The sequence below is a fragment of the Monodon monoceros genome, unplaced genomic scaffold, assembly GCF_005190385.1.
Source record: "Monodon monoceros isolate NGI ecotype Baffin Bay Population unplaced genomic scaffold, NGI_Narwhal_1 Super_Scaffold_18, whole genome shotgun sequence".
Classification (NCBI taxonomy): Eukaryota; Metazoa; Chordata; class Mammalia; order Artiodactyla; family Monodontidae; genus Monodon; species Monodon monoceros.
The window spans coordinates 128569112-128593297 of NW_021703774.1; the positions used below are offsets into that span (position 1 = coordinate 128569112).

The following is a 24186-nucleotide window of genomic DNA, read 5'->3' on the forward strand; positions in this document are numbered from 1 at the left end:
ATGGCCAAATCCCTTCAAAAAGTCTATGCCATTGAGGCAGGGGCAAGGGATTCTTCTAGATTAAGAAACCAAAGAAGCATAATACAATGCAATAGGCTCAATGCATAAAAATCAATGATCTTGATTTTATGAGGCTTTTGAGGGGAAGAAAGGGAAGTGGAAAAAGGAACTACAAAAGACATTTGGGAACAATTGGGAAAATTTAAGTATGTGTTGGGTATTTGATATTAGGGACTTACTATTAATTTTCTTTGGTGTGATAATGATATCATGACTATTTTTAGAAGCTATAACTGAAGTATGTAGGGCTAAATTGTCATGATATCTACTACTCACTCTTAAATGGTTCAGAAAAAGGTAAAGAGATGATGCAAACATGGCAAAATGTTAACTGCTGAATCTAAATGGTGGGTTTGTGGGTATCTGTTACATTAGTTTTCAATTTTCCTGTATGTTCAAAAAATTTTATAATAAAAAGTTTAAAAATATAACCAGTTAAAAGTTCCTATGATCTTAACATGACATTTTAAACCACACAGGATTTTTTAGAACATTAATCTCTTGATACACACTAAATGCACTGCCCAGTGCCAGCAAGACAAATGCCAGCCAGAAGCTGCTAATGTAGCTTGGGGAGAAGAGTTACTCACTAAACAGTGTGCAGAGTACAAAGCAATACATGACTGGTTGTACGCTACAAGTAGTATACAAATTGGTACACAAATAATTATATACAAGGTATGCAAATAAGAGTTTAGAGGAGAAAAAGACAGTAAGATTTTCAATGGCAAAGGAAGGTACTGCACAAGAGCTAGAAGCCATGCAGTTTGTTTCAGTAAAACAAACTTAAATGCTGACTATGAGGAAGGCACACAGAGATGTGTTCAATGGGGCAGGGGACACAGGCATAACCACTCCCCTACATTATAGTGGCCACACACAAAACAGGTGATTACAACACGGTGTGAAAAATGCTACAGTAGAGTGCTCTTCAAAGGGTGCTACTGAAACACACAGGAAGGACACCCAAACCATGGAAGAAGTGCAGATTTAGAGTCAAAACCTATCCCAATACAAATTTAAAATGTAGGCACGCCCAGAAAAGAATTGCTAATTTGCAGATGACATAGTTCATTTGATACAGCAGACTAAAGCCAAAGGCTCTATCAGAGCTACTAAAAACCATTATAATGGTATAAATATTTATGTACACCTTTAAGGTCAATACAGCATTTGTACATTCTGTACTATTTAGGCAATTTTAAATTTCATACACACAATGCAGTTGACAGGGCATCGATCTTTCAGCAGCAGAATTTCCACTACCACATAAAACTTAAAAAGTTCCAACATAGGGACTTCCCTGGTGGCGAAGTTGTTAAGACTCCGTGCTCCCAATGCAGGGGGCCCGGGTTTGATCCCTGGTTGGGGAACTAGATCCCACATGAATGCCGTGACTAAGAGTTCGCATACCACAACTAAGGAACTGATGAGCCGTAACTAAGGAGCCCATGAGCTGCAACTGAGGAGCCCACCTGCCACAACTAAGACCCTGTGCAACCAAATAAATAAATTAATGAAAAATAAAATAAAATAAAGTTCCAATGTAAATACAATTTAATATCAGTTGAAAGCAAACATTTCTAGCCTCATTATATCTTCAGAGGAGGGGAAAAAATATGTACTCAACGTTTGACAAATTCTAATGGAATTATTTCTTACCCACTAGTTATATAATTAGTCATTCATTTTATTTTTTTTTGAACCGTACTTTAATTTATTGGCATTGTCAATCTATGAACAAGACAGGTTTTTTTTCTTTCCATGAAGGGAGATCGTTTTCAACCTGCCATAACACGTGCCCACACATCTTCACCTTGAACATGCAACATTTCAAGCTGTAGTCAGAGTAAATTATTCCTTTTACGCTTTCACAATTTTTATGCTGCTGCCAGAAGTCTTCTTGGCGTTTGCTTTGAATCCTGTCTTCAATGCATCCCTCACTGCTTTTGTACAGATCTGGGAGTATCGGATGTAGCTGAGTCCAGCTTGTCTCCAGTATGCCACCATGATTTCACGAGAGGGGGCACGTCCGGCCACATCACGAGGAGGTCAGGCCTGAGAAGTGTAAGGGGCGGGGCCCCAGACCTGCCAGTCATTCTTTTTTTTTTTTTAAATAAATTTATTTATTTATTTTTGGCTGTGTTGGGTCCTCGTTGCTGTGCACGGGCTTTCTTTTTAGTTGCAGCGAGCGGGAGCTACTCTTCACCGCGGTGTGCAGGCCTCTCTTTAAGGTGGCTTCTCTTGTTGTGGAGCACAGGCTCCAGGTGCGCGGGCCTCAGTAGTTGTGGCACATGGGATCAGTAATCGTGGCTCAAGGGCTCTAGAGTGCAGGCTCAGTAGCTGTAGCACACGGGCCCAGCCGCTCCGTGGCATGTGGGATCTTCCCGGACCAGGGCTCAAACCCATGCCCCCTGCATTGGCAGGTGGATTCCTAACCACTGCGCCATGAGGGAAGCCCCAGTCATTCATTTTAAATTGAATGTGTTCCCATGATTGCCAAATTTTGTTGATCTATCTACATTTATAAGTTGATAATTAAAAATTGTCATGCATACAATTTTGCATTTGTTCCATAATGAAAATTTACTATTCTTATAATCAAAGTAACAAATATTATTTTATAAATAAAAGTGTCCTTAATAGAAATCCATATTTTATTTTCTCTTGCTATAGTTCACAAAGTAAATCAAGAAATATTAGAATCAAATACATCATTAGATGTAATATGAAACCTGAAGTTTGCAAAATGTCAAAGCATTAGGCAACTGAGAGCCCCTGGAACAAAATGTGGCAAAGCTTTATTATTCAAATATAAGAATTAAATGAAATTTGGAAGGTTTTTGGGAAAATTATTTCCATCTCCATTTAGAGACGCTCTCAGAGCTTAATGCATGTCAGTGTTCACATTCTAATATTTGGACTGGCACGTTATAACAGGCAAAGGAAACTCTTCAAGGCATAAATGAATTGATTCACTGCTCCACTGCTGCTTTTCGCAAGGTGGGCAGTTTTTCCTTCCCAGACTTATAGAACAACTTCCGTAAGTGAGTTGATCTTCCAAACCCAGACAAGGTAGGGGGAGGGACAGAGGACTTAATTACCTCTGTCAGAGGGCCCTTCATGCGGAGAAGCAGATGAGGATGTTTTCCTTCGAACTAGGGTTAGGTGTACCACTTGCCCTGCATTTCTTAACACTTCAACAACATCCTGGTTGGCAAAACCCTGAATATTCACACCATCAACCTAAAACATTAAAAGATACATTAAACAGAAGTTCCAAGTTAGCTACCACTTTTAATTCTGGCAAGGCAGTATAAAGTTAGGCAATTCATTTCATCCCCAAAATAATTTGTATTAGACCTAAGAAAGTATTTGTGAATAAGGATGAAAAATTAGTAGTATAACATGCTGACAAATTTTCTGAGAAACTAGAAAGCAAACTGAAACTTGTATTCCTAAGTCATACATTTAACTTACAGCCTGAGAAAGGTAGAGGGTCTTAATCTCTGAGGCTATTCAAAATTCAAAGTGCCATAAAAGGTGGTCAGTTGTTATACAGAGCTCTCAAGACGTATTACTAGAAGCCATTATTACTAAAAGTGAAGAGGCCGTCCAATACTTCACCCCTCTACCATATATCATTATGTGATATTTTCCAGAAGACACTGATCTCCCTCCATTAGGTTTTCTAGTATTCTGAAAAAGCACATGCAAGAAAGGTATTTACTAATCTCAGTCAAGTCCAGTCACACATTCTTATTAAGTCCATCATGACCAACAGGCCTCCTCGCTCAATCTTCTTCAAGCTAGCCAAACCACTGCTATAGCTTTCCCCCTAATATCTTCTCCAAAATTTTATCACTCATCTCCAAACTGCCAATCACAAGACATTTCCTAAGCCCAATAACGGAAAAGCCAAGGGTCATGAAAGGTGCTTCCTTAGATGGACCTGAAGGACAAACATTCAAATTATACCAACAAACATTTGTTTCTGCATAAATCAATAAATTAAATGTTTGTGTATGTGTGTGTATACATGCTTCAAAATTATTATGAAAATAAACTGTAGGGCTTCCCTGCTGGTGCGGTGGTTAAGAATCCACCTGCCAATGCAGGGGACACGGGCTCGAGCCCTGGTCCAGGAAGATCCCACATGCTGCAGAGCAACTAAGCCCATGCACCACAACTACTGAGCCTGCGCTCTAGAGCCTGTGAGCCACAACTACTGAGCCTGCGAGCCACAACTACTGAAGCCTACACGCCTAGAGCCCATGCTCCACAACAAGAGAAGCCACCGCAATGAGAAGCCCACACACCGCAACAAAGAGCAGCCCCCACTCGCCGCAACCAGAGAAAAGCCCGTGCACAGCAACGAAGACCCAATGGAGCCAAAAATAATATAAATAAAATAAATTTATAAAAGAAAAAGAAAATAAACTGCAAAATTTAACTAATTTCTACTAAATGGAGGAAATACCAATTACAATCCGAATTGATAGACGGCAATGACTGCATTCTCAAAAACAAAAAATATCTCAATTTTGTATATACTCAAAATTACTATTAATAGAAAAACTACTTTCACAAAGACATAAATAGTTCTAGTAAATGGCCTATTAATTGCATATAAAACTGATGAATTTAAAGAACACAAAGAGGTGCTTGAAATGTTTTATAAGAGAATGCTAGAGCATCTTTCAAATATATGTGTATGTATACTATAATATACATATGTATACAGTATTTTTTTTCCTGCCAATATCATTAGTGACTCCTTTCTTCACAGGCAGTTAAAAAAAAAAATTAGAATGGACAAACAACAAGGTCCTGCTGCATGGCACAGGGAACTATATCCAATCTCCTGGGATAAACCATAATGGAAAAGAATACTAAAAAATGAAGGTATATATGTGTAAAACTGAGTCACTTTACTGTATGGCAGAGATTGGCACAATGTTGTAAATCAACTTATATTTCAATTAAAAAAAATTTCTTTTTAATTAAAAAAAATTTAGGACCATGAGAGTCCAAATTAATGAGATTTCACTGCACTAACAAACCTACTTTTTAAAAAACATTATGAGACTATATTAAGCCATTCCCATTGCATATATATTATAATAATGATAACTTTTTCCCCCAACTTGATTCAGTTCTAAAACAGAGGGCAGTTACTTACAGCAACTATTTGGTCATTCACTTGAATTTGACCATTGTGGTATGCAGCGCTGCCAGGTATTATACTTTTCACATAAATCCCTGAAGCTTCTCCTACGGTGCACAAAACATATGGAAAAAGGAAGAAAGCTCTAATTAGGCCTTGATTGCAAAATTCATATCAAGAGGTTAATTAGCTAAAGGGGCTGACTGAAGGCTTGATAAATACTATTCTGAATGCAAGCAGAGAAACTGATGGATTATTTCAAACTGTCACCATAACAAGTGACCCAAATTTGAAATGATTTGATTGATGCCTATTTTTGGAAATAATCAGTAATGGAACTTTGATGAAATGCATTCCAGTATCAGCTGGAATTCAGGAGAGCTCAGGTTAAGTCTTACTCTCTTCTCTTGGTCCATCTCCCTTCTCACTGCTGACTTGCCATAAACCTTCATCATTTCTCAGCAGCACTAAAACAAGAGGGTCCTAACAGGTCTTCCTACATTTAGTTCACTGCTCATGTTAGCTTCTATATATATATATCGTAAAATGTATATAAAAATTACAACTATATAAAAAGTATGCATGCCTATGGGCAAGGGCTGGAAGAAAAGTTAGAAAAAGAAAGACCATAGCTCTGGAAGATTTTATATTTTTATCTCAATTTCAAATGAACTTAAAATATTGTCTGTAGAAGGAATATAAACAACAATGGATTCCTATAGCCTACATGATAAAATGTAAATTTCATAGAATCACATTCAAGGACCTCCATAATTTGCCCCAAACTTCTTGTTTTACTTCATCTGCCAACTACTGCTCCAATAAGACAAAAGTCCAGACACACAAGACTCATGATGTTCCACCAAAACACCAAGTATTTTCTATATACTATCCCTTTTCTCATTTTTTATTCCTGCCGATCTCGACCCTTCTATCTAAACCCTTCTCCTTTTCCATGCTTAGTACAAATGCCTCTTTCTTTGTGAATTCTCCATTTCCCTCTGTCATAATGAGTCTTTCATCTGCTATATGATGATAGTTTGCTTGCATTTCTGATAACACATACGCTTCATTTATCCTCAAACAACTGACAGTTATTTACATGCTTATCTCCCTGAATAGATTTTTCTTATATTCATTTTTCTACTCCCTCCAAAACTAAGCAGAGCAACTGCTCAAAAGTTCCAATGAATGGAATAAAGCGAAAACTATTTTGAAAGACTACATGTTTAAAAAGCATATTGAGTTATAAAATGTTCTAGTGTTTGGATTCAACACTGCTCCCCCAGCCCTTGCTCCAGTCCCAAAAGCTTCTTTTGAGGGTAAAGAAGTAAAATGATTTTTTTCTTATTCAGTAACATAAACATCAAATTTTCTCAGTTATCTATCATTCACTTCATTTTACTCTGCATGTATATCACTAGGTTTACAACTTGAAAACTTAATGTAATAAAAGTTCATAAACCACAAGTTTATGATTTCTCTAACCAGACAGCATATTAAGAGCTACTCAGAACATTTTTTTTTTGCAACATTATTATACAATCCATACTTAGCTCTTTAGAACTCATTTAAATTCTGAACCTAAAAGTGGTAGCACTTAGAAAAATCTAAAGGGAAAACAGTTATTTCATTAGGCTAAAATAGCACAAGGTGGTCTGACATGAATTTCATTCAGGACTTTGAATATATTAGCACTTTTAATCTTTCCACCTGCTGTAAATATGCAAAATAATAACTTTAAAAAAAATTAACTCTGTAACCTTGCAATTTTTAAAAAACTAGAACATTTAATAACTTTAACTTTTCATCTTACTAGCAAATATTTGTGAAAAAGATTTATTTTTCCTTACTGTAGTGATCTCTTATCATAATAGAGTAACTCTTACAGTGAAAGTTACCAAAGCTTTGCATGTTCGAGTTCAAGGAGTGTTATTCAGAGATACTTGGGCCATGCATTTATTCTTACAATGTATTCCCTTTATATGAAAGAAAAATAATTCTAATTAAAGCATTTGTTTTATCTTCTTTTGATAATTAAACATAATAGTAATACTTTTTTGACATTCACAATATGAAATATATGCAGTAATCATTTTACTTTATCACATGTAAAATGTCATAATATGCCACAGTCTCAATATTCAAAATATATCTACCTTAGAAACAAGAGGAGGTACAATTCAAATGTTATACACTATGTTGGATAAATTAAATTCTTTTGTTAATGACTACTGAGCCAGCTATAAAACTACTGAAAGAAAACTGTGATTCTCTAATCATTTCTTGTAATTGGTTGCTGTTACAGATTCATGGTTTTATGGTTCAATGTTTAAATTAAAATCTGCAGATATTAATTTTACTCTCTAGGAACCTTAACATCCTTTACAATTATTTCCAAATGTAAAATAGAAATGATTCATTTACCTGTCTGAGCAGTTCCAACATAACCAACAATTCTAATTCCAAGACTTTGTCCATCTTTTTTAATGAGTTCAACATCATAAGTTTCAAAAAGAGTAGAACTGTCCTGAAAGGAAAAAATAATTTTAATTATATATAACGTTATCTAGCTTGTGTACATAGTCAATTTGTGCATGGCTTGTCAAGTATTTTCTGAGCGCCTGTGGTACGCAGAATTTTAAGATTGTCTCTGACTTTTGATCCCTGGTGCCATTCCTGTGTTTATATCATGGAAAAGGGAGATTATCCAGGTAAGCCTAATCTAAGCAGGCACCCTTCAAAAGCAGAGGGTTTTCTCCTATTGATGGCAGAAAGGGAAGTGAAAAAGATTTGAAGCATAAGGACTGGACTTGTGGTTTGAAGAAGGAGGGGTCATGTGAGAAGGAACACAGGGGGACTTAAGGAGCTGAAAGAGGTCCTTAGCTGACAGCCATTAATACAGAGACTTCAGTCCTACGGCTACAAGAAACTATTCTGCCAACAATATGATAGAGCTTGGAAATGGACTGTTCCCAGAGCATCCAGATAAGAGCCCAGCCAGGCCAACACCTTGATTTAGGCTTTGTAAGACTCTAAGAAGAGCCCAACAGAGCTCACCCAGACTTCAGACCTACAGAACTGTGGACCAACAAAGGGTACTGCTTCAAGCCACAACGTTTATGATCATTTGTTATACAACAAGAGAAAACTAATACAGCCACTTAGAAAAAGCTCAGCGTAAATCTGTATCTGAAAGAATTTAAAGAAAAAGTTAGAAACAAATGGTAAGCCTAACCATTGTAAGCAAAAAATATTGACCTAAAACTGATTATCATTCTTGTCTTCTAATTTAAAATATTTCTGTAAAAGAGTAAGGTGTCTAAAAACATAATACCTTGCTTTCAATTCAAAACATTAATAATAGAAAGTAAATAACTGATTGCATCAAATTCTCACTTATCACACAGCTACACTGGTTCCTCACTACAAAGTAGAAGGCTTCAGCAAACCAGAAGAATGGATGGAAAAGAAAATGGTTCTAACTAGTTTGGAGAAGAAAAGAAAAATGATTCTGATATCTCCGACAGAAAACTTCCACTCACATGGTTCCAAGTAGGGAAAGGCTTTCCAGAAGACACCGAATGGTTCCTCAAATGAATTTGAAAGGTGGCTTCCCACCCCCTTCTCACCATAATCACTTCTCTTTTCTTCTTCCTGGCTTGTCCTTTTAAAAACTATTTCTTTCCTTTTGCCTTATTATCTCTTGATTCACAGCCTGTGAGATGGATGGAAAGAACTTGGGACTGAGGGATGGGGGGACCAGATTGAGGCAGTCAAAAGGTACAAACTTCCATTTGTACCTTGTATTATAAGATGAATATGTACTAGAGATGTAATATACAACATGATAAATATAATTAGCACTGTATGTTATGTATGAAAGTTAAGAGAATAAATACTGGGTTCTCATCACAAGAAAAATTTTTTTTCTATTTCTTTAATTGTATATGAGGTGATGGATGTTCACTAAACTTATTTTGATAATCACTTCATGATGTATGTAAATTAAATCACTAGGCTGTACACCTTAAACTTATAAAGTGCTGTATGTCTATTTTATCTTAATAAGACTGAAAGACAAAAACCAAAAAAAGAACTTGGAATGGACCAGAAAGATCTAAATTCAAACCCCAGCTTTGCAAATTACTACCTATATGACCTTTAAAACAAGTTATTTGGACTTCCATTTCCTCATCTATTAAGTGGATGACAAGACCTATCTTGCAGAATTCTTATGAAAAATTCAGATGACTTAGACAATTCCAGGTGCTTGATAATGATTAATGGTAATGATTATTATATAACTGTAATGATTGTTAATAATCAAAATAAAAATTATTATTACTAATGTCTATTCCCTTTGGCCAGTCTGTTCTTATCAGTGATAACACACATACGCTGACCAGTATTTACAGTTTCCCCTCCACTGTCTGGATATCTGTTCACCAATCTTATGAAATAGAAATGCAGGTATTATTATTCTCCAATTTACAGATGAGTAGCTGAGGCTCAGGGAAGTTGAATGACTTAACCCTGAGAAATGGCAAAAAAAAGAAAATCAAACTTGTCTAGTGTCTACAAACTGGGCTCTCCTCTGCTTCCCTGTTGAGCACTGAGACACAACTCACACCCATGCAACACTTGGAGTGGAAAACATTTCTAATCCTGCAGTAAATCACACCCAGTAGTGAATTTACTATGAAAGAGTAATTTGTATACTCACAGAACTAGGGCTCCTGTTGGCCACAGCAGGCAGGGCAACAGGTAAGGCTGCAGGGGTAGGAGGGGCTATGGAAATTTCACCAACTGGGTCTCTTGCAACAAGCATCCTGACAGAATTCCCACAGTTCCTCAGCACTTGTGCAACTTGCTCACTGGTCATTCCCTGCACATTTGTGCTACCAATCTTCAAGATGTGATCCCCTGTCTGGAGTCTTCCATCCTTTAATCCAAGGAAAAAAAAAATTATTATGAGAAATCATTGGTCTAACTTCACTAGTTAATAACAATTCATCAGACCTTGAGTCGTGGCAAAATGGCTGATAAAGAAGCCATCTAAAAACGCTGAATAAAATATAATACTTTTAATGAACAGCTGAATTGGCAACAGAGGAAAGGAAGTCCTTGTAAAACAAAAAAGAAGGGGAGGGGGCACAGGAGGAGAGTTCAAAAGGAAAAGAGCAACCAGATTTTTAAAATGGCCATTTGCTTGAGGGTATCACTTCATGCCTAATGGCCTAGAGCCAGGTAAAAATAGCCACATACATAAGGAAGTGACCTGAAAGCCCTGGGCATTAGGAAAGGAAGAAAGTCAGATCAGAGGCCACCGACAAAAAGTGAAGAACCCTAAGGGCTGACAAGCCCAGTGACACATTTGAGGAACAGCAAGATGTCAGTGTGGCTGGAAGAGAATGAGCAAAGAGGAGAGTAGTCAAGAACCGATGGGAGGGCTTCCCTCGTGGCACAGTGGTTAAGAATCTGCCTGCCAATGCAAGGGACACAGATTCGTGCCCTGTCCCAGGAAGATCCCACATGCCTCGGAGCAACTAAGCCCGTGCATCAAAACTACTAAACTTGAGCTCTAGAGCCTGCGAGCCACAACTACTGAGCCCATGTGCCACAACTACTGAAGCCTGCGCGCCTAGAGCCCGTGCTCCGCAACAAGAGAAGCCACGACAATGAGAAGCCCATGCACTGCAATGAAGAGTAGCCCCCACTCACCTCAACTAGAGAAAGCCCGCACACAGCAACAAAGAGCCAACACAGCCAAAAATAAATAAATAAATAAATTTATTTTTAAAAAAAAGAACCGATGGGAGCATTACCAGGGGGTCAGCAGTATAGAGCGTCTGCTCTGAGCCAGGGGGAAGGGAAGTCATTGGAGGGTTTTGAGCAGTGGAGTGACATGATCTGACTTATTTTATCAAGATCACTCCAGCCTTTAAGCTGAAAATAGACTAAAGGAGAGAAAACAATAGAAGCAGAGATACCAGTTGGGAGGCTAATGCAATAATATAGAAAGAGACAACAAGAGCCTGGACTAGGTTAGCAGTTGGGGTGTTGAGAAGTGAGATTCTAGATGTATTTCTAATGAACTGTCAACAGGCTCTGCTGATAGCTTCTACATGGGGTGTGAGGGGAAAATGGAATCAAAACTCTAAGGCTTTAGCCTAAGCAGCTGGAAACATAGAGTTGCTATTGAGATTGAAAAAAAAAAAAAAAAAAAGATTACAGAGGAACAGGTGTGTGGGAACAGAAATCAGGAGTTCAGTTTTAGAGATGTCTAGTCTGAGATGCCTATTAGACATTGCAAGTGGATATATCAGATACGCAGCTGGATATACAAGTATGGAGTTCAGGAGAGAAGTCCAGACTACACATTTAAATTTGGGAGTCATGAGCATATAGAAGGTATTTAACATGCATGACTCTGGATGAGTTTAGAAGAAGGATATGCAATCTTCTGTTTCTTAAGCTGGTGATATATATATATATATGGATAATCATTATTATTATTATTTAACACGATCAATTTCATAAACTGGATTATAGGTACATTGGTGGTTATTATTTAAAATGTGCACAGACATTATATATACTTTTATATGTTTGTATATTTCACTCATTGTAAAGTTTAAAACATAATACATCAAAAAGTATATCAGGGAGGAGGAAGAAGATGGCGGAAGAGTAAAACGCGGAGATCACCTTCCTCCCCACAGATACACCAGAAATACATCTGCACGTGGAACAACTCCTACAGAACACCTACTGAACGCTGGAAGGAGACCTCAGACCTCCCAAAAGGCAAGAAACTCCACACGTACCTGGGTAGGGCAAAAGAAAAAAGAATAAACAGACACAAAAGAATAGGGACGGGACCTGCACCAGTGGGAGGGAGCTGTGAAGGAGGAAAGGTTTCCACACACTAGAAGCCCCTTCGCGGGCGGAGACTGCAGGTGGCGGAGGGGGGCAGCTTCCGGGCTGTGGATGAGAGCGCAGCAACAGGGGTGCAGAGGGAAAAGCGGAGAGATTCCCTCACAGAGGATCGGTGCCGACCGGCACTCACCAGCCTGAGAGGCTTGTCTGCTCACCGGGCAGGGCGGGCAGGGCTGAGAACTGAGGCTCAGGCTTCTCTCAGAGCGCAGGGAGAGGACTGGGGTTGGCGGACTGGGGTTGGCGGCGTGAACACAGCCTGAAGGGGTTGGTGCACCACGGCTAGCCGGGAGGGAGTCCGGGGAAAAGTCTGGACCTGCCAAAGAGGCAAGAGAATTTTTCTTCCCTCTGCTTCCTGGTGCGCGAGGAGAGGGGATTAAGAGCGCTGCTTAAAGGAACTCCAGAGACGGGCGCGAGCCGCGGCTAAAAGCGCGAACCCCAGAGACGAGCATGAGACGCTAAGTCCGCTGCTGCCGCCACCAAGAAACCTGTGTGCGAGCACAGGTCACTCTCCACACCTCGCTTCCGGGAGACTGTGCAGCCTGCCACCGCCAGGGTCCCGGGATTCAGGGACAACTTCCCCAGGAGAACGCATGGTGCGCCTCAGGCTGGTGCAAAGTCACGCTGACGTCTGCCGCCGCAGGCTTACCACACATCCGCACCCCTCCCTACCCCCAGCCTGAGTGAACAAGAGCCACCGAAGCAGTGGCTCCTTTAACCCCATCCGGTCTGAGCGAAGAACAGACGCCCTCCTGTGACCTACACGCAGAGGCGGGGCCAAATCCAAAGCTGGGCCGCGAGAGCTGTGTGAACAAAGAAGAGGAAGGGAAATCCCTCCCAGCAGCCTCAGAAGCAGCAGACTATATCTCCACAATCAACATGATGTACCCTGCATCGGTGGAATACATGAATAGACAACGAATCATCCCAAATTGAGGAGGTGGACCTTGAGAGCAAGATTTATTATTTTTTCCCCTTTTCCTCTTTCTGTGAGTATGTGTATGCTTCTGTGTGAGATTTTGTCTGTATAGCTTTGCTTTCACCATTTGTCCTAGGGTTCTGTCCATCCGTGTTTTGTTTTTTTACTTTAAAAAAAATTTCTTCTTCATAGTTATTTTTTATTTTAATAAACTTATTTTATTTTATCTTACTTTATTTTATTTTATCCTCTTCCTTTCTTTCTACTTTTTCTCCCTTTTATTCTGAGCTGTGTGGATGAAAGGCTCTTGGCGCTGCAGCCAGGAGTCAGTGCTGTACCTCTGAGGTGGGAGACCCAACTTCAGGACACAAGTCCACAACAGACCTCCCAGCTCCATGTAATATCAAACGGAGAAAATCTCCCAGAAATCTCCACCTCGACACCAACACCCAGCTTCACTCAATGACCAGCAAGCTACACTGCTGGACACCCTATGCCAAATAACCAGCAAGACAGGAACATAACCCCACCCATTAGCAGAGAGGCTGCCTAAAATCATAATAAGCCCACAGACACCCCAAAACACACCACCACACGTGGACCTGCCCAACAGAAAGACAAGATCCAGCCTCATCCACCAGAACACAGGCACTAGTCCCCTCCACCAGGAAGCCTACATAACCCACTGAACCAACCTTAGCCACTGGGGACAGACACCAAAAACAACAGGAACTACGAAGCTGCAGCCTGCAAAAAGGAGACCCCAAACACAGTAAGATAAGCAAAATGAGAAGACAGAAAAACACACAGCAGATGAAGGAGCAAGATAAAAACCCACCAGACCTAACAAATGAAGAGGAAATAGGCAGTCTACCTGAAAAAGAATTCAGAATAATGATAGTAAAGATGATTCAAAATCTTGGAAATAGAATAGACAAAATGCAAGAAACATTTAACAAGGACCTAGAAGAACTAAAGTTGAAACAAGCAATGATGAACAACACAATAAATGACATTAAAAATACTGTAGAAGGGATAAATAGCATAATAACTGAGGCAGAAGAACGGATAAGTGACCTGGAAGATAAAATAATGGAAATAACTACTGCAGACTGGAATAAAGAAAAAAGAATGAAAAGAACTGAGGACAGTCTCAGAGACCTCTGGGAAAACATTAAATGCACAAACATTCGAATTACAGTGGTCCCAGAAGAACAAGAGAAAAAGAAAGGGACTGAGAAAATATGTGAAGAGATTATACTTGAAAACTTCCCTACTATGGAAAAGGAAATAGTTAAGTCCAGGAACCACAGAGAGTCCCATACATGATAAATCCAAAGAGAAACACACCAAGACACATATTAATCAAACTGTCAAAAGTTAAATACAAAGAAAACATATTAAAAGCAGCAAGGGAAAAACAACAAATAACACACAAGGGAATCCCCATCAGGTTAATAGCTGATCTTTCAGCAGAAACTCTGCAAGCCAGAGGGACTGGCAGGACATATTTAAAGTGATGAAGGAGGAAAAACCTACAACCAAGATTACTCTACATAGCAAGGATCTCATTCAGATTTGATGGAGAAATTAAAACCTTTACAGACAAGCAAAAGCTGAGAGAGTTCAGCACCACCAAACCAGCTTTACAACAAATGGTAAAGGAACTTCTCTAGCCACGAAACACAAGAGAAGGAAAAGACCTACAATAACAAACCCAAAACAATTAAGAAAATGGGAATAGGAACATACATATCGATAATTACCTTAAATGTAAATGGATTAAATGCTCCCACCAAAAGACACAGACTGGCTGAATGGATACAAAAACAAGACCCATATATATGCTGTCTACAAGAGACCCACTTCAGACCTAGAGATACATACAGACTGAAAGTAAGGGGATGGAAGAAGATATTCCTTGCAAATGAAAATCAGAAGAAAGAAAGATGGAGTAGCAATGCTCAAATCAGACAAAACAGACTTTAAAATAAAGACTATTACAACAGACAAAGAAGGACACTACATAACGATCACGGGATCGATCCAAGAAGAAGATATAACAATTGTAAATATTTATGCACCCAACATAGGAGTACCTCAATATATAAGGCAAATACTAACAGCCATAAAAGGGGAAATCAACAGTAACACATTCATAGGACGGGACATTAACATCCCACTTTCACCAATGGACAGACCATCCAAAATGAACATACATAAGGAAACACAAGCTTTAAATGATACATTAAACAAGATGGACTTAATTGATATTTATAGGACATTCCATCCAAAAACAACAGAATACACATTTTTCTCAAGTGCTCATGGAACATTCTCCAGGATAAATCATATCTTGGGTCACAAATCAAGCCTTGGTAAATTTAAGAAAATTGAAATTGTATCAAATATCTTTTCCGACCACAACGCTATGAGACTAGATGTCAATTACAGGAAAAGATCAGTAAAAAAAATACAAACACATAGAGGCTAAACAATACACTACTTAATAATGAAGTGATCACTGAAGAAATCAAAGAGGAAATCAAAAAATACCTAGAAACAAATGACAATGGAGACACAACGACCCAAAACCTATGGGATGCAGCAAAAGCAGTTCTAACAGGGAAGGTTATAGCAATACATTCCTACCTTAAGAAACAGGAAACATCTCGAATAAACAACCTAACCTTGCACCTAAAGCAATTACAGAAAGAAGAACAAAAAAAAACAACCCAAAGTTAGCAGAAGGAAAGAAATCATAAAGATCAGATCAGAAAAAAATGAAAAAGATATGAAGGAAACGATAGCAAAGATCAATAAAACAAAAAGCTGGTTCTTTGAGAAGATAAACAACACTGATAAACCATTAGCCAGACTCATAAAGAAAAAAAGGAAGAAGACTCAAATCAATAGAATTAGAAATGAAAAAGGAGAAGTAACAACTGACACTGCAGAAACACAAAAGATCATGAGAGATTACTACAAGCAACTCTATGCCAATAAAATGGACAACCTGGAAGAAATGGACAAATTCTTAGAAATTGCCAAGTCTGGCCAACCTGCCAAGACTGAATCAGGAAGAAATAGAAAATATGAACAGACGAATCACAAATACTGAAATTGAAACTGTGATTAAAAATCTTCCAACAAACAAAAGCCCAGGACCAGATGGCTTCACAGGCACATTCTATTAAACATTTAGAGAAGAGCTAACACTTATCCTTCTCAAACTTCCAAAATATAGCAGAGGGAGGAACACTCCCAAACTCATTCTACGAGGCCACCATTACCCTGATACCAAAACAGACAAGGATGTCACAAAGAAAGAAAACTACAGGCCAATATCACTGATGAACATAGATGCAAAAATCCTCAACAAAATACTAGCAAACAGAATCCAGCAGCACATTAAGAGGATCATACACCATGATCAAGTGGGGTTTATTCCAGGAATGCAAGGATTCTTCAATATACACAAATCAATCAACGTGATACACCATATTAACAAATTGAAGGAGAAAAACCATATGATCATCTCAATAGATGCAGAGAAAGCTTCCAACAAAATTCAGCACCCGTTTATGATAAAAACCCTGCAGAAAGTAGGCATAGAGGGAACTGTCCTCAACATAATAATAAAGGCCATATACGACAAACTCACAGCCAACATCGTCGTCAATGGTGAAAAACTGAAAGCATTTCCACTAAGATCAGGAACAAGACAAGGTTGCCCACTCTCTCCACTCTTATTCAACATAGTTTTGGAAGTTTTAGCCACAGCAATCAGAGAAGAAAAGGAAATAAAAGGAATCCAAATTAGAAAAGAAGAAGTAAAGCTGTCACTGTTTGCAGATGACATGATACTATACATAGAGAATCCTAAAGATGCTACCAGAAAACTACTAGAGCTAATCAATGAATTTGGTAAAGTAGCAAGATACAAAATTAATGCACAGAAATCTCTGGCATTCCTAAACGCTAATGATGAAAAATCTGAAAGTGAAATTAAGAAAACACTCCCATTTACCTGTGCAACAAAAAGAATAAAATATCTAGGAATAAACCTACCTAAGGAGACAAAAGACCTGTATGCAGAAAACTATAAGACACTGATGAAAGAAATTAAAGATGATGCAAATAGATGGAGAGATATACCATGTTCTTGGATTGGAAGAATCAACATTGTGAAAATGACTCTACTACCCAAAGCAATCTACAGATTCAATGCAATCCCTATCAAACTACCACTGGCATTTTTCACACAACTAAAACAAAAAATTTCACAATTTGTTTGGAAACACAAAAGACGCTGAATAGCCAAAGCAAACTTGAGATCGAGAAACGGAGCTGGAGGAATCAGGCTCCCTGACTTCAGACTATACTACAAAGCTACAGTAATCAAGAAAGTATGGTACTGGCACAAAAACAGAAATAGAAATCAATGGAACAGGACAGAAACCCAGAGATAATCCCACGCACATATGGTCACCTTATCTTTGATAGAGGAGGCAGGAATGTACAGTGGAGAAAGGACAGCATCTTCAAAGTGGTGCTGGGAAAACTGGACAGGTACATGTAAAAGTATGAGGTTAGAACACTCCCTAACACCATACACAACAGTAAGCTCAGAATAGATTAAAGACTTAAATGTAAGGCCAGAAACTATCAAACTGTTATAGGAAAACATAGGCAGAACACTCTATGACATAATTAACAGCAAGGTCCTTTTTGACCCACCTCCTAGAGAAATGGAAATAAAAACAAAAATAAACAAATGAGACCTAATGAAACTTCAAAGCTTTTGCACAGCAAAGGAAACCATAAACAAGACCAAAAGACAACCCTCAGAATGGGAGAAAACATTTGCAAATGAAGAAACTGACAAAGGATTAATCTCCAGAATTTACAAGCAGCTCATGCAGCAGAATAACAAAAAAACAAAAAACCCAATCCAAAAATGGGCAGAAGACCTAAACAGATGTTTCTCCAAAGAAGATATACAATTTGCCAACAAACACATGAAAGAATGCTCAATATCATTAATCATTAGAGAAATGCAAATCAAACTACTATGAGATATCATCTCACACTGGACAGAATGGCCATCATCAAAAAATCTACAAACAGTAAATGCTGGAGAGGGTGTGGAGAAAAGGGAACCTTCTTGCACTGCTGGTGGGAATGTGAATTGGTACAGCCAATGGAGAACAGTATGGAGGTTCCTTAAAAAACCACAAATAGAACTACCATATGACCCAGCAATCCCACTACTGGGCATATACCCTGATAAAACCATAATTCAAAAAGAGTCATGTACCAAAATGTTCATTGCAGCTCTATTTACAATAGCCAGGAGATGGAAGCAACCCAAGTGTCCATCATCGGATAAATGGATAAAGAAGATGTGGCACATATATACAATGGAATATTACTCAGCCATAAAAAGAAACGAAATTGAGTTATTTGTAGTGAGATGGATGGACCCAGAGTCTGTCATACAGAGTGAAGTAAGTCAGAAAGACAAAAACAAATACCATATGCTAACACATATATATGGAATCTAAGAAAAAAAAAAGGTCATGAAGAACCTAGGGGTAAGACAGGAATAAAGACACAGACCTATTAGAGAATGGACTTGAGGAGATGGGGAGGGGGAAGGGTGAGCTGTGACAAAGTGAGAGAGTGGCATGGACATACATACACTACCAAATGTAAAATAGCTAGTGGGAAGCAGCCGCATAGCACAGGGAGATCAACTTGGTGCTTTGTGACCACCTAGAGGGGTGGGAGGGAGGGAGACGCAAGACGGAAGAGATATGGGAACATATGTATATGTATAACTGATTCACTTTGTTATAAAGCAGAAACTAACACACCACTGTAAAGCAATTATACTCCAATAAAGATTTAAAAAAAAAAAAAACAGAAAGAAATTAAAGGCATATAGATTAGGTAAAAGAAAAAAAAAAGTATATCAGGGCTTCCCTGGTGGCGCAGTGGTTGAGAGTCTGCCTGCCAATGCAGGGGACACGGATTCAAGCCCTGGTCTGGGAAGATCCCACATGCCGCGGAGCAACTAGGCCCTTGAGCCACAACTACTGAGCCTGCACATCTGGAGCTTGTGCTCCGCTACAAGAAAGGCCACGACAGTGAGAGGCCCGCGCACCGTGATGAAGAGTGGCCCCCACTTGCCACAACTAGAGAAAGCCCTCGCAGAGAAACGAAGACCCAACAGAGCCAACAATAAATTAATTATTTAAAAAATAAAAAAAAATTTTTTCAAAGTATATCAGTTCCATTCTACCTTCGTTTGTGAAATTTTTGAATAGTTGATCCACTTCATTTTCACTAAATTTGTTTCATCAGAAAGTCTGAATTCTCTTTACTTATCTTTACTACAATATATTAAAGATTCCAAAACGTAAACAGAACCAGTTATGAAAAATTACACCACCAGAGCACTTTACAGGATGAAAAAATCACTTTTCATATATCATCTCTTTCAGTGAAGAACAGCTTTAAAATGAGAAAACCGAGATTCAAAAAGGTTGACTGAATTGACCAAGATCACAAAGCTAATAAGTGGCAGGGCCAAAGTTCAACCCAAGTTGTCTCACTGAAGACCTGTTCTTATTAATCATTTGTCTTATACTTTGATATCTCCAAAGTAATATCAGTAGATAATAAATATACTGTTTCCTATTCTCCAAGAAATCTCCTATAACTGTCAAAAAGCGTGAAATAAAATGAAGATGAAAATAGATATTTTGCACCTGGGAGAGGACAACCTGAGAATAGAGCCATGACCACTGGGCTAGTACAGTTCTAAGCTTCATACTCCTGGCTCCGGGAGGCACCATCTGTAAGTTCCAGATGGAACTCAGAAGAAAAAAAGTGGAAAGGAAGGAAGGGAGGGAGGGAGGGATGGAAAAGAGCAAAAGAGAGAGGGCCTTAAAACTAAAAGTCTATTCCCCATCCTTCCTTTTCTCCAATTTTGCAGAAACCTGTATGAAAGGTGTTAGATCAAAACAGCGAGTAGAAAACTATATGCTTTGTTGTGAATTCTGCAGAAGGCACTAGAAGCTACTGCAAGCAAAGAGGAGCCGTGAAACAGAAATGCAATTCAAGTCAGAAACATTTGGAAAGACTTAGAACAGAAATAGATGCAAGGAAGAAATTACTGTGGAAAAAGGAACAAAGAATTGCTGGATTTCTACTTTAAGCACTGATAATTTGATGTTCTATTTTTTATGAATGCAACAAACTTGAAACAAAGCAAGCAACTACTTAAGAGACAGTCAAGTGTTCATGATGAAAAATAAGGGTAAGATGCCTCTGTGAATAAACCATTCTTGAACAGAATTTTGGCCTGACCACAGAATAAAGAATATGGCGAGTGTTTTCATACTTGTCTTGGACAAAGGACATTTCACTGTAAGTACAGTCACCTCCTAAGCACTATTGTTTTCCTATATTACCTGAACTCGATTTTAAATGTAGATAATTTGCACCTGTCACTGAAAGTCAAACATTTTCTTGTTCCAGATAAACAGGTGCTCTAAGGAATTCGTAAGTGCAAAACAATCATAATTAGATCGATAGGAAAGACACCAAAATGACAGCTATAGCTTTTACAAGTCCAGCAGCCCCAAACATTGCATTTTACTGATACTTTCTGATCAATATTCTCCTTTCACAACCTGTCTACTGTGGAAGGAAACTAAAAGGTATAGAGTCCTTTTTGTTCTTTAATAGAAATCATAAGTCAGTGATAGCCAACAAATAGCTATGTCAAGATTCAAAGTCATAGCATGCTAATCTAACAGTGAAATATAAAAGTTTATTAACCCATAGATTCTTTCAAAAGAAAGAAAAAATTATGCATACAGGAAAAGATAGTATGGAAGGCAAAAAATTAAAATAGCTGATGTAACAGGGTAACACACTGTTACAGTGAAAACACTAACAGTATCATTCATATAGTTTTTTTTTTTAAAGAAAAAATACTTTAATCCAAGTTAGCAGTTATTGGCTCAAAAAACATTTAGTACTCTGCACTTTTAAGTTCTCTGATAGGCTGTTGTAGATGATAATTTCAATTCAAAAGATATTTGAAAACCTAAAGGATTTCAGGCTTGAGCTACAAAAGAAAGAAATCAAATTTGTTTCTCTGAAAATTAAAAAATGGTACCAAATACTTCCACAACTCAGAAAATGAAATTATTACCACTTCTGACTCCAGGACATTTCTACCATTGGTCTTTAATCAAAAGGCAAAAGAGAAAAACAAATACCATATGCTAACACATATATATGGAATCTAAATAAAAAATAAAAAAATGGTTCTAATGAACCTAGGGGCAGGACAGGAATAAAGACTCAGATGTAGAGAATGGACTTGAGGACATGGGAGGGGGAAGGGTAAGCTGGGACGAAGTGAGAGAGTAGCACTGACATATATACGCTACTAGTGTAAAATAGATAGCTAGTGGGAAGCAGTTGCATTGCAGGGGGAGATCAGCTCGGTGCTTTGTGACCACCTAGAGGGGTGGGATAGGGAGGGTGGGAGGAAGATGCAAGAGGGAGGAGATATGGGGATGTATGCCTATAGTATAGCTGATTCACTTTGTTATACAGCAGAAAATAACACTGTAAAGCAATTATACTCCAATAAAGATGTTAAATAAACAAATAATAAGAATGCATATTAAAAAAAAAAGAAAAGAAAAAAATAAATAAATGTCAACCTCATGGCAAGTGTCTCAGGTTTGAATCTCCAAAGGAAAATAATCCTAATCCTGTATTTTGACCAAAAATCAGTAGATGGATTACTTAGATCCTTGGCTAGTTTGATTTGGTATTCTTCTATCTTGACTTCTAGTAAGAATATTGCAAGCCTTTTATAAAGATATAATTTATATTACTAGAACCATAAAAAAATGCTCTTTCCCTCAAGGAATTAAAGGTACTAAGTGTAAGTACATCTATCCTATCCTTCTCATATTTCCAGAGCCCTCATCAATGATTTTTATGGATAAGGAAACTACCAGTTTACACACACTCAAAGCAAAATTACTGGGAATAACGAACTGTTCAGTGTCCTCAAGCTGGGCCTTTATTATTCTAGACTAAAAATTCCTCATAGTCCACACCTACTTCTCCAATCCTTGGTTGGTTCCATTCCTTCTTAGTATTAAAGGTTACTAGATAGGTAATAGGACTCATATTACAATTGCCTGATACCAAAAAGTCAATAATTCATGACAACTTTTAAGTAGGTTGTGCTTTAATAATCACCTTTGGGAGACAACGGGGTAACTCAATGTACCTGATTTCCCTAGAATTCCTCCAGACCACATAAAAGAGATTTCTGCAAAACAAAAAAGTTTTACACTGCTCATATCAATTTATTTAAAAACAAACAAACAAAAAACCAAAAACAAAACAAAACAAAACCTCTAACTGCTGAAAAATTCTGAAATTTTTTTCATAGCTGAACAGAATTCTCAGAAGATGTTTCAGGCACTGTGAATTTTGGAGAGTACCTAAGGATTACAGGTAGATAGGTCTTTTAGCTCCCCTTACACGATACCATATAATTTCCCTATTCAGGGAATTGGCCCTGATTACATTTACTGATTGCTCACTATAATTAGGTCTCAATGAACATTTCTAAAAAACCCGTATAAGTCAATATTTTTCCACTTCATTTACTTGACAACAGTAGAGGAAGTAGACAGCAGAATGACAAGGCTTTGGAGTCAGACACACCCAAGTTCAAATGCTGGCACTACTTTGATCAAGCTGTAGGGCCATAGGTCAGTTACTGATCCTACCTAAATCTCAGATCCCTCTTAAGTAAGATGGGGATAGATTCCTCTCTCACTGAGTTGTGAGCACTAAACTCAATACTATATGTTTGGTACTTCCCTGGTGGCACGGTGGTTAAGAATCCACCTGCCAATGCAGGGGACACAGGTTCGATCCCTGGTCCGGGAAGATCCCACAGACCGCGAAGCAACTAAGCCCGTGCGCCACAACTACTGAGCCTGTGCTCTAGAGCCCGCGAGCCACAACTACTGAAGCCTGCGAGCCACAACTACTGAAGCCCACGCACCTAGAGCCCATGCTCCACAAGAGAAGCCACTGCAATGAGAAGCCCACACACTGCAAGGAAGAGTAGCCCCTGCTCGCCACAACTAGAGAAAGCCCACGTGCAGCAACAAAGACCGAATGCAGTCAAAAAATAAAGTCCATAAATATAATAAATAAATAAATAGCTTAAAAAATACTATATGTAAAAGCTTTAGCCTAGTGCCTTCCCTACAGCAAGTCCTCAAATGCATCCATTTCTGATACTTCTTTAGGCTCAGTTAGGTATTCTTTGCCCCCTCACCTCTACCCCATATTGACTTATCTGTACACAAAAGAAAATACAAGGGGCTATTTTATGAAACCCTTTTAAATAAGAAATACTGACTTGCTTTTCTAACTTTCTGTTATACAATTTCATAGTCTTTAAAGAAAGTAGTATTAGTTAACCCCTTTAGCAGAATGTAGGTATCACTTTATGATCAATCTAAATCACATCTAACTAATGACCTAAGACATCCATATTCCCTTACCATGAAGACTGCCATGGTCAACAGTGAGCATTAACAGTCAAAATATGAGTACATTTTAATGAAAAGCAATATTCCCTTTAATAATTTTAAAGCTATGATCAGGCTACGTGAGCAACAACTCTAGAGATTTAGCAACAAAGCAGAGTTAGCTGAAGAGATTTTATCTGCCATTTGGCTGGGATGAGGGCAAGAGAGAAGTGAATACTGCTCTGTCCCCTATGTTTAGGTCTCATCATATTCCCTACAGGAAAGGACCAATAGCAATGTTGCTGTTAGAGGTGGCAATTCCCTCATAGGCTTGACCAACCCTGGACAGGTGTACACCAGGAAAATGAAAACATCGGGATCAACTTTGTATAAGTAGATTTAAGCAGTAAATCTAACAGATGTAGGCTCAATCCTGACTTTGTCATTTCTTAGTTGCATAGCCTTGGGCAATTTCTTAAGTTTCCATACCTATGATTTGTGAATAA

The 24186-nt window shown here is 38.3% G+C and overlaps 1 protein-coding gene across 5 annotated transcripts in view; it reads right to left on the reverse strand.

Annotated features, from left to right (window-relative positions):
• PATJ (PATJ crumbs cell polarity complex component) overlaps positions 1–24186 on the reverse strand; it is a 353415-nt gene that overhangs the window by 301315 nt on the left and 27914 nt on the right. For all 5 annotated transcript variants that reach the window (XM_029230615.1, XM_029230612.1, XM_029230614.1 and 2 more), the window contains exons 8-11: positions 9954–10172; positions 7655–7757; positions 5243–5334; positions 3165–3306 (exon numbers count right to left, since the gene is read on the reverse strand). In XM_029230615.1, the coding sequence (XP_029086448.1) occupies positions 3165–3306; positions 5243–5334; positions 7655–7757; positions 9954–10172 (556 nt within the window). The remainder of the gene's footprint in view (positions 1–3164; positions 3307–5242; positions 5335–7654; positions 7758–9953; positions 10173–24186) is intronic.